We start from the raw sequence: 12250 nt of genomic DNA on the forward strand, positions 1-12250 counted from the left end.
AATATTGAATATATCACTCAAAATATTACATACTATTGAATTATTAGAAAGGAAAGGATGAATTTATTCCGAGAGATCAGACGTGTACAAGATGAAGACTCTTTGAATAATGACATACGAAGAAACATAAAAAGATATCGTAGAACAAATGCATAAAACGAAGGACTCTCTTTTTATCGGTGAACGGCCTGAATATGGCCAACACATACACATGATGTAACAAATGTGTCACAGTTTTTATGTACTATTCGAGGTTAGATTATACGACTCCCAAAGCCATTTATCTGCAACTTAAGATTCGCAAAAGTTACAGATTTTTGAAGTTGGTACAATAGTTTTGTAACTTTCACCTTACGTTACAACTCGAAAACAGATCTAAGAGTGATTGAAGGCAAAAAAAAGTTTTTTATACTGACATCCTTCAAACCAACAATAGTTGCCATAATAAATTTGACAAAAATTTGATCAACAATTATTTAGAAAAAATTTAAAGTGTCATGAAACTTGATTATTTTCATTATATTGTGAATGTGAAGAACTTTCCACGTGAGAAATACTCCACTTTGCGAAAATTGGTATCTGCAAGAAATCTTTCGTTTCCAAAAATATCAATTTGCAGACAAACAGCTTCAAGAATCACCTTATTCGACCTCAATCGGTTCTGAAAAAAAAACAAATCACCCAAATTCGGGTTGAATTTTCTTTCTTTGTGCTGAAATAACTCCTGAGTAGTTTCAAATTTTTTACCAATGAATGACGTGGATTTTGAGTAAAAAATTTTTCAGTGACTTATAGCGCATGTACTTCAATTCATTCGCTCGAATCGCCTTATTTCAAACTTCCGAACCGCAATTTATTTGAAAACAGGTTTACAACTTTTTACAACTCCTGAAGGTGCAATCGCGATCAAATGGTTTCCCCCTTGCGTGCGGAATTGTAAGAACTTTTCAGACACAGTATTTTTTTTGGATTGGTAAAATCCGAAGCAAATAACGTTTCTTACAACACGTTGTGACTAAATTATGTTAGCACAGCCTAGAATGAGTTGAAATGCAAAATGATAAGATTAAGGTTTTTGACCATTTGGTCTTGCGGCCTAATAAATAAAAAAATACAACTTCGTAGACATGTTATTTTTTATGATCGTCCTTTTGTAAGATAGTCACAGGTATCTGGATCCAATTTCCACCACTTTCTTTATGATTTGACATAATTTCCGTGACCAGTTCGTAGTTCTTTGAATTTCAAAGCTGAGACCATGAATTTCTCTGCAGCAGGTAACGTTCGGCGCTTGTGGTACACCCTTCACTGTCAATTTCAGATGGGTGGTACGATGTACATTTGTCGAAAATAAACCTGTCTGATCGTTGAAAAGTTTTTTCTTACTTGACGGAACCGATTGTCGACAGTCAGCTTGACTTGGTCATAATTTTCTCTCATCAAACATCGAAATATTGCTCATCTGGTTAGAGAAACAAAGTTTTTCGAAGAATGATAACACTTTCAAGGTGAAGAAAATGAAATCAAACCATGCATTACGCAAGCACAAAAATAGTGTTGATCCGTATTATACTTACGTTTATAAATGGTAGAGTCTTGGTTGAAATAATATCTCATGCGAGCTCATCGAGTTATGGACGTATAGTTAGAATAGCACTTATTAATTAATCAAAAATACGCTACGAGACGGTCTTATAATGAAACATTGTGAACCAGTAACCTTCAAGATTTCGCAGTATTTTATATAAATAAAGGTAAAATTTGTCGAATCTAACATAATGAGCCGTTTATTTGTTAAAATAATATAATACATCTACATATTATTATATACATACATATATATATATATATTATTATATTATATATATATTATACAGTATGTTAGACATGGAAAAATTCACAGCCTCAAAGACGTATTATACCTATCTATGGAGTATATTATTCGATCAAGTATGTGTACACTGCACATTATTTCTGTACCATACTGCAAGAGTCTATTTTTGATTCAAATAATAAATTTGTATTATTTTATAATATTCTTATTCAATTATTCACAAACATAATTATTATAGGTAATCAAGGGCCTATGGAACAAGACGACTAGTATGTACGTGTTCATTAGAGTTATGGATTTCATACGACAGTGTTTTTTCAGATGGGTGTTTTTTGCTGTGTATCTGAATCTTATTGTCATATAGATATCAATCCAAACTCCAGATATTCACGAATCCTGTGATTCTAAGTATATTACAATGGTGTTAATTTTTAAAACTTTATTTAATTTCTGCGGCCAACTTAATCCCTTAAAAAAAATTCTAAACAACCGTTACATCGTATTTTCAAACACTGCATGTGACGTGGTTTATGAAATATGCAGATTGTGTAGTATGCTAATTTGAAGAAGAATCTCGCGAACCTACGTGCATTGTTTTTATTTTTTTCACTATTTTGAAATGAAACCACACCTACTGCTGTATTATTAAACTGACACTATTTCGACTGGATACTCAATGCTTTTGTCATGTAATATGTATACACATCAAACAAGTGTCCCCCCCCCCCCCCCCCCCGCCCATTTGTACATTATCACATAGGGTTGTATAATTCAATCATTAGATATCGCACGCAAGGTATATTTTAACAGAGAATATTCATAAATGCCTGCAGGAATACAAATATAAGATGCTTCACGCTTACGTTTTTATCAATGACCAAGTTAACTTGAATTTAAAAATGTGAATATTACGAAAAACGATTCACTTGTTAAATCTCTAAAATTTCAGGTATATGAAATTCGATCACAGGATTCGTTGTATTCGACGCAATTTGTATATACGGTTAAACTTTTTCGTCAAGTCTGTACAGTCGACAACGAAAGTTGTGGCAGAAGATTTCTATAGTTACGAAGAGATTTTTCTCCAAGTGATGAGAGTCCAATCGTCAATGAAATATTCAACGTTTCGTCGTTAGCGTCTTTCGAAGTTCGAAAATCGTCCCAGTATTTGTTTAGTTTTTCGGAATAGAAAAACTCACATCAAAATTTCTTGAAATCCGAGATAAATTGGTCGTTTCGAAATTTATGACCTTACAAAATGACTATATTATCGATATTCAAAATTTTTCGTGGTCGTCGTCGTCACCGTCGTCGTCGTTGTTGTTGTTGTTTTGATTACGTCTAATCAAATGTGACATATATCATACGGTACAAGTTACTCTCGTAATTTTGCTGGTCACGACGTAGTTTTTTCACTTAGTGAATTCACAATGCCTTTCGGTTAACAGCATCGATAAAATAAAATAAAAGACAAGTTACGGAACGTGGTTAACTTGTAGAATAGCAAAACTCAAACCCGCTGTAAAAAGCCTGTTCCCCCATACATTTGCTCATTGTCAACAATAATTTTTAATATCTCGATTTCATTATAAAGTATGAATATGCGATATGGCTTTGGAGGAATTTCCAAGTTACGTCTCTACGTTTTCCGAAAATTGTTAAAAGTATCTGATATTATTTATCTATGACTCATATTCGTTAGACATTAATTTGCATCGTACCCCGGGAAGATATGAGTGCCATCTAATTTGATCTAATCACATACACAAAGTTTACGGATCTAAATAAATAAATGCTAGAACCTATTTATACAATCTAGATATTGAGATATCTATTTAATAATTATATTACATGCTTAGATCAGATTAGACAAAGATATAATTTGTATCTAATTGGTTCTATTCATTTTTCCCCGGGACGTGTAGCAAGAAATAAAAGTTTCCTGTTCATTGTTCGGCTTAAAGTATCATACAGATCCATCTTTCACCTTCAATTTAAAGTCAAGATACACGAAATTTAAGGAGTGGTTGAAAAATTGGATAAATACGACAGGCTGATCCTTTCAACCGATAACGAGCAGAGCCCTTAAGGGAGTGCCCTAGTCGATTTCGCTATTGACGTATATATCTCCAAGTATTAAAGTCCGCGTATTAAAAAAGGGCTTTACAGCCCCATTCTATACACAATTCCGAATAAAAATAAGCAAACATATTTTCATTTGACGCAGAAATAAAGAAACGTCACAGATTCCACTAAATCTGTAATAGTAAATTCATAGAATTCGTGCCATTTTTTTTTATTTCTGCGTAAAATGAAAATGTATTGGGGTGTTTTTGTTCAGAATTGTATATGAAATGGGGCTGTTAAACTCTTTTTCGCGTTTGAGATACGTGGAATTCGATATTTGGAAATATATACGTCAACGTAGATATCGACCGTTTCCAAATATTGTTAGGAAATAATAATTAGCGGGAGCGAGGACAACAGAAATTTATTGCGAAGCTTTCACAGTTGAGCTTTTCTTTCTTCATTCCAAAATCTCTCTTGTATCTGTAAATGCGGATGATCACTGCAGGTTACACGAACATCTCATTCTCCCTGTTTTCGTTCCTCAGATTTTCTTCATACTCGGCACAACAGCAACAGCGTTTCCTTCTGCTGTAGTTTTCTGGGCTTTCCAGAAAATTTTCACTGACCATCGTTAGGTAAGTGTCAACGCTCTTTGTATCCAACGAGGCGAGTGACCAAGATAACGAAATCGCCTCGTGTTCTGGTAGCATTGAAGGCCTCGAATTTGCAGATCCCAATGACAGTTTAGACGTGGCACCCGACTGCGACTTCTTCGCCAATCTGCTCTTCGTTGAAAGCTTCTTTATTGCCTGAAAGTACGCAGATTCTACACTGAGGAAAAGTTCGAATGTTGTAAGAATTACAAAAAAAAATTGTGGCTCGGGTAAAATGACTGTTTTACGATAAGCGTGATAGTAGTAGTAAATAATACATTATCATTATCTATTGCAGCACTAAAATTCTTTGTTTTATACTACATTTTTTCATTTACCTAAAGCCTCGGAATCAATTATTGCAACAATTACAATAAAATAAAGGGTGTTTCCAAGTAAACGTCGCAGTATGTTGGGTTGGCTACCGCTTAGGGGATCAAACATCCGTAAAACAGGCCAACCGTGTCAAGTCATGTAATCATTTCAACGTGATTTCGGAACGCCATCGCTAAGCGCTTCAGCATAGGTATAAAGATTGGAACAACTGCTTGGCCAAATTCACGCAACTTGGCAATACGGGCAGTTCCAGCTCACTTTTGAGGACTATTTATTCCCCTCAATGGCAGGCAACCCAACATACTGCGATGTGTACTTGGAAACACCCTGTATAGTACGAATGACCATAATCAAGAATAATAGTATCGCCTACTACGTTTGTGGATGATAACTACAAAACTCATCCTCATTTTGTACACAGAAATATATTTTTGGGTTGTAGTAAGAAATGAGAACATTAACCACAACTAGAAATTTCTTTCGGCATAATCGTAATCTAATCATTGAAGCCACAAAACACAATCACGCGAATCAACAAGGATAATAATGGGATAATGGGAACGGAGTGAAAATATAAGTGTCGGAAATATGCGAAAAATGGTTTCTATTATTGATTCTCAGATTACGCATAGCAAAAAAAAAGACTATGCATTTATTTGAAAATATATGCGTCTTTATTTTTAATAAATATCTATTCACCTACTAGAAATGTATCAACGTAAGCTACATCAAATATGATAAGAACCATGATGTATGCTTGGTTCATAAAATTCCATCGTAATTTTCAAAGAATCGGACAGTGGTGCGTAATATATTTATGGTGTATAAATTGAGAGACTACTTAGAATGATTCAACAAAGAACATTCTGATACTCCAAATATGATGGTGAAATGTAGCAATAAAATATTCTCTTTTAGAGCTGCAGAAAATTTCTGGTCATGCCTTATTCAAAAGCGTGAGAACGGTTTTGAAAAATTTGAATATACGTTGCAACGATTTCTGGCAAATTTTTGAAATGCAGTAGCGTGGTTTTCTTTTACTTCGATGGCTGATGCTATCCTTTTTTGCCCCAGTGAAATTGATTGCGATAGGCATTTTTCTAGAATTTTCATTGAGAAAATATACGAGGATGAATGACAAAAATGTAATGCTAAGTTGAGAACACTCTGTAGCTGGCCACCGTGCATTTACATTATTATCTTACGAATATGAGTCACGGATAAGTAAGGAAGCAAAGGGTAAACAAATGTAGCACATAGTATTGGGAACAGGGTTAAAGGCTATTTGATGAAGTGCGATGCGTTACAGGCAGATGAACAACAATTGTGTGAAATGGTATGAAACGTATTTGAGTGGCTCCGTGACAAAAGTAACGTACTGCTTTTGCCCGCATAGTTCAGAATAATTATCAGATTAATTATTAGCAGAACAATTACGGCATATTGATTTGCTGTACATACTTAAAAAACCCTTAAGATGAGCAAAGACCAGACTCACACGTAATATACAAACAGACGGCGGGATAAGTTTCTGAACTTTGGGAATTTATAACTTGACAACCAATCTCTTAATTCGATTGGTGTTAATTTCGTGCAATAGTATGTAGATCGAGCTTGATTTGCTTTCTTCGTTAAAATCAATCAACACAAAGCATTATGAGTGACATCCCAATATATTTCAAAACCAGCTCAAACGATTTACTTTGAATTTAGAGACAGTATTTTTGGATAGAGTATCCTCTTCCTCACAATCCATCTCTTTGGAGTCAACCCATTTGTTTTCATTAATACAACAAACAAATGGTAAACTTTTCACAAATAATTGAACGTCAACTGGAAACGGTCACCGTTGGGTTAAACGGAAGAAATTATAAACCTCGAATCTTAGCAAATAGAGTAAAACTATACAAGAATACTGTCTCAAAATTAGAAGTAAATTAAATCTTTTTTTAAAGTGAATCAAGTTTCTACATATCGATCTACGCGCTTCTGAACAAAACTAACCCCGGACGAATTGAATGACGGCCAATACGTAAATTTCTAGAATTCACCCACTGTTTCACCCAAACACTCGTATAACACCCCCTCAACACTGTACGGACGATGACAACTATTCAACAGTATTGCGAGATTAAAAAATGTGTCGCTCACCCTTAATATCCTGAGGCCAGATTTGGACAGCGCTTTCTTCAGCATCTCGTTTGCGCCTGAACCAGCAGCCTGATCGGAAAAAGAGTGAACGCGTACTGCCAACAGCTTGACGGATGATACACGAGTACTCGACGCGGTATCGAGGCGATCAAAACTAGCTTTTCCAATTACGCGAGCGCGGGAGTTTTATACCGCAAGCCACGCGGTGGGTTGGCGTATTGATTCGGGAGCAAGCCCGTGTTGACCTTCCGAACCAACCCTGGCACGAAGGTGAAACTTGAATTCGTCGACGCGCCTGCGAGGGTGACTCTCATCGGAGTGCTGCCTCCACCCCGCGGCTTCTCCTATATATAAACCCCCTCCCCATGACTTATCAAACTTCTACCCTTCTGAGAGCGGAGCGAAAGGTCGCGGGGATGAAAGTAGGGGGGGGGGGGGGCGGAGGGGGGTGGTGGAGGGAGGATTGGAATATTCGTAAGTGAGCGCACAATCGCACATCGTATTTATGCGTATACAACGACATTTGCGGGGGGTTACTCGTGCGCTAACCGGTAGATATTGAGAGAACGAGGGTCAGGATTTGATCAGTGGGATTGCACAGTGACCCTCGGGGATTCCGTTGTTGCATTGACGGCAAGAATGAACTTAATTGAATTGAACTCGGTGGTTACGGTAGTGCTCGATATAATGGATTGTAAGTAAAGAAATTTGTCAGATCGAATAGCGCAATCGTTGTATCGTACTTTTCCTGCCCTACACAGTACACGGTGTATAATTGATAATTGAACTCACGTCTGAGTCACTGGAAGGTGAATTGTATTAGCACAGGATTAGTTGTAACAGTTTGAATACGCCGCCAATAATAAAGACAACGGGACTCGGTAGTAGGTAAGCCTTGACCTGGTCGGTTATTTGAATGATGTATGATCTCTCAATCGCTAGTGTGATCCTGAGACGACGAATGAACGGTCTGGAGCTATCAGAGCGCGCTCTCAAAAAGAAAAAAAACAAACCAACGAATTGATAAAATTTTGCAAAAATAAAGTACACGCATATGGAGTATATTTGCGATCACCAAGAAGAAATTATCAGCGACCTACTTTTTACGAATCGCTGAAAAAGAAAAACCACCAGAATATGACGGACGATGGGAGTGCTATTGGCCAGGCAAGGAATTAGCGAATGCAACAACGGAAAGGGAAACCGGAACGTGAAAAAGATCCAGGAAGAAACGTTTATGATAAATTTTTAATAGTCTGACATGTTATTTTTTTGTGATTTTATCAGTATACATTTTATTGAATTGTTCTCGCCATAGATGTCCGTCGTCCCTATTTAATTATACAATTTATTTATATCATTTTATATCACATATTTATACGTTTCTTTTATTCGGTTTTAGCTTATACATATATGCATGTAATTCGATAGTATCGAACATCCGAAATTCCTTGCCGATCATTTTAAACATTGAAAAGGTATCGTTTCAATTAAAAAAGAAATAAGAAAAAAAAATGATAACGGAAAATTTTGTTATTGCGAGAGGCTCCTCAATTCCAGTTGAATCTTTGTCGGAACAAACCGTATAACGGAATAGACCGTTACATTGTGGATGTGATAATGGGAGGAAATTAGAAAATTATGTACCCAAAACTGAACCGTTATACGTTAGCTTGAAAATTATCTTGGGGTGAGAATAAATTTGGCAGGCTTTCCGGTATTTTTTAAATATCTTATTAAGTTGTAAAATAACTAACTTCAAAAGTATGGGAAATGAAAAGAAATTTCTGAGTCATATCTTCCGACTCAAGACTTTCCTAATGACTACGAAAATTTCTATTTTTGACGTATACGTTCACACTTCATTTCTATAAATGCTATAAATTTCTATCGTTATTTCTACGAATTATTGTTTGAGATAAACGACATCAAACTCCTGACTACACGATAATTTTCCATGATTTCTCCCAGATTTCAGTAACGGCAGAATATCTTTTTACAATATAATAGCCATAACATCCGCACAATTTTTGTTTTTTTATTACACGTATAATTTAAACTTCGAAAAGACCATTCAAGAGAAACGATTACCAATATCTCTTTCTTCCTGCGTAAAAATATTTCCATAAAATTATGCGAAATTTCCCTACTAAAAAGTCATCGTCAAATTTGTACGATATTCCGTACTTGTTATACCGTTTCGACAACACATATTTTTTATAGCTGAATCGAACATCCGTTTAAGAGAAAAAAGTTTCCCAATGTTTTTCCATGATTGTCTTCTTAAATTATTGACGTTGATGGATGAACTGTGGTGGGAAGTTATTTTTCACGTAAACAACGAATTCATATGCATTAAATTTCAGTCAAATCCGCTGTGAGCCGACATTGCCTCAATCATACTTTGCTACGCTCATTTCTATTTTGATAACTAAAACTTTTATAATAATATAGTTCACCGTCATAGATTGTTAATCAAAATTACTTATTATCAGCAGTCCTATTGACGAAACAAAAAAAATCAGTACACTTTTATGCCATTGCTTACCGGGTAAATTCTGTCAGGACGATAAATTATATTATTGATTTCGAATTATGGAGTGCTAACAGCCCGTTATGTCTCGGCCCGCGTTACTATACAAATACTTTTTGTGGCAAACTATTAAACGGTATATGCTTTCGGGGACTTTTTTTGTAGAGCTCTTCGAGACCTTGAAAACTCTTTATGATAAATTTCGTCCATCTGAAAGTGTTTATAGTCAGCGTTGGCACAAGTGTGTGATCGCGTTCCGACTTGGCTTACAAATATTGTTATATCTCCAAAACTACTGATCTTGTTGGAATAAAATATAGCCTAAGACCTGGCCAGACATTGTAGTTATCCACAAAAAAAATAAGAATCAAAATCGGTCAGTAGTTCTGGCGTTATATTATAAGTGAACTTATGAGATGGGAAAATTATTCAAAATCACGTTATCCGCATTCAATGGGGACACAACGAAAAACATTTCTAGGTGTTATTACCGTACAGTCCTTAACTAGTTTCATTTTTCACCGTAACCGAAACATATTGTTCTGAATACAAAGTGAAAATTAATTTTCTAGCTGTATTCAGAAAGTCTTGTATGTGTTACTATTCTCTTTGATTATGGTCACTTGTATAACTACATTTTCTTGCAATTAGTAGTTTGATGGTCAACTAATACGTCAACCGACGCGGTGTTTCCATTCGGTTGGAGGTTCTTACTGCCAAATCATGGACCAAAAACAAACAACCCTTTTAATTCTGTAATATCCATGTGTCACGGTATTCATAGTCTGTCGTATTTTGCTGATCGATTGATAATTTCTGCTTATCCTTGCAGATTGAACCCGGAAGTATGGCGAAAAGACACAATGACTATCTGTATATTATATTATTGAAACATTCATAATTACTTGAACGGTAATCATTTATCCACAGTTTTCAACAGTGTTTTCCCAGTTGAATATTTTTCAGCACCTGTATTCTACGAAAGCAATCACTGGATGTTTATACTCTCCTCTTATTTCAGCAATGATAAATTATTATTGCTACGGATCGGATTCATGAAGTAGGAACGACCCACTACGGCTCGACGTAGTTTACCACCTACGCTTGAACACATCGATTTGATCCATTATTATATTAATAGTCATACAAACAACTTGTTTTCGAGCAAAATACCCGAGAGGTATACATGCTATATTATACGTAGTGTGACGTTGAAGTCTCGCGATGGTCGCTCGTCACCTACAAATAATCGATGCGTCGATTAATCGAGACTGCAATAATAATCGAATGCGACTCGATTGAATCGGTAAAAATTAATCGATCAATCGATTATTTCGTAATTTTTGAAACGGAGCATGTGAAAACAAAATTTCGTCAATTTCAGTACGTCAATTATGTTAATAGTGGAAAAGTTTTTTGATAATTTACAGTTTCATTCAAAATATTTTTTAATTTCAGGTGAAAATATTCATCTATCTTTTACGTATTACATCAAATAGGTTCTTATTGTTAGTAAGTAAGACAATGACAATAATTGATACTATAATCGCATAAATTGATATTGTATTGCATCGTTCGTGGGAGTAAAGAATAAAAACCGACTGTGAGAAAAAATAATCGATTTAATCGAAAATCGGGAATCTTCGGCCCTGATCGGCTTTGCTAAGAATGCCTGCGCCGAGCAACGTCACTCATAATCAGTAATTGAACAGTCTTAGTGCACGATATGTTTCCACATCGAGAGAGAAAAAAGGACGGAGCGACTCCGCTTCAACGATTGAGGGGGTGCGCTGGTCGATTTTGAGGTTAACGTACAATACCGTCCATAAGTTGGGGATCGCTTTTCGAATTTTTGATCGGGACAAAAAGATATCTCAGCCAAAAAACGGCGTAGAGAAGTGTTCCATGTAGCATTTGAAAGTATAATCAGCATCATTATCGTTTTTTGCAAAATTCTCTACGACCTCTCTAGCACTCACTAAGTGATGTTCAACATGTTCTTTCGAGATTTTCATACTTTCGTGAAGTCGCGCCTAACTTTTTAGGAAATAGTAATAGCAATTTTTGCTTAGAAGGACTTTCAAAGGCGTGGGATTCAGTTGCAATTCCGTTTCTTTTTTTTTTTTTCATAAATGTTTGCGATTTGTTTCCGGTTACGTCACTTTTTGTACAGTAGTTCAGTTTTTGGAAAATCCGTCGTAAATCAAGAACTGTGGGGCTTAAAATTAAATGCTGAGGGTGAAAAAAGGGGTATTATTTGATTTTGAACGGGTTAGAATTTTTTTAGAATTGAAAAAAAAAAAAAAAAATTTGCAGCTTCATGTGAACTTTTAATTCGATCTCCAGTAGCTCGTTGAAAAGACTTATCTTACGGAATTTTGACCAGGCATTGTCATAAAAAAATGGAATAAAAAATTCCGTCCCGTTCGAAATAAAATATTATAACTTTTTCCACCTTTGACATTTAATTTTAAACCCCATAGGTCTCAAGTTACAATGGATTTTCTAAAAAATGAACTACCGTACAAAAAGTTGCATAACTTTGCGGAAACAAATCGCAAATGCTCGAAAAAAAAAATAAATTGAAGTTGAATCTTGCTCCTTTGAAATACCTTCTGACAAAAAATTCCTATTGCTATTTTTCAAAAAGTTACGCGTGACTTTATGAAAGTA

General features: G+C 35.5%; 1 protein-coding gene across 1 annotated transcript; it reads right to left on the reverse strand.

The window, feature by feature from the left end:
- Nucleotides 1-2577: 2577 nt before the first annotated feature.
- LOC107223888 lies at nt 2578-7349 on the reverse strand. The gene is made up of 2 exons (XM_015663726.2): nt 7045-7349; nt 2578-4713 (listed from the first exon to the last, which is right to left on the reverse strand). Exons 1-2 carry the CDS (start codon nt 7087-7089, stop codon nt 4411-4413), a joined length of 348 nt encoding a protein of 115 aa, XP_015519212.1. The 5' UTR covers nt 7090-7349; the 3' UTR covers nt 2578-4410.
- Nucleotides 7350-12250: the final 4901 nt, after the last annotated feature.

The sequence above is a fragment of the Neodiprion lecontei genome, chromosome 5 (genome assembly GCF_021901455.1).
Source record: "Neodiprion lecontei isolate iyNeoLeco1 chromosome 5, iyNeoLeco1.1, whole genome shotgun sequence".
Taxonomy (NCBI): Eukaryota; Metazoa; Arthropoda; class Insecta; order Hymenoptera; family Diprionidae; genus Neodiprion; species Neodiprion lecontei.

Excerpts from the sequence above, each read along its gene's own strand:
- LOC107223888 (XM_015663726.2), bottom strand. The coding sequence starts at position 7,089 with ATGCTGAAGAAAGCGCTGTCCAAATCTGGCCTCAGGATATTAAGG. Across the intron at positions 4,714-7,044 it reads CTGGCCTCAGGATATTAAGG|GCAATAAAGAAGCTTTCAAC; the intron begins GTGAGCGACACA and ends GCGTACTTTCAG.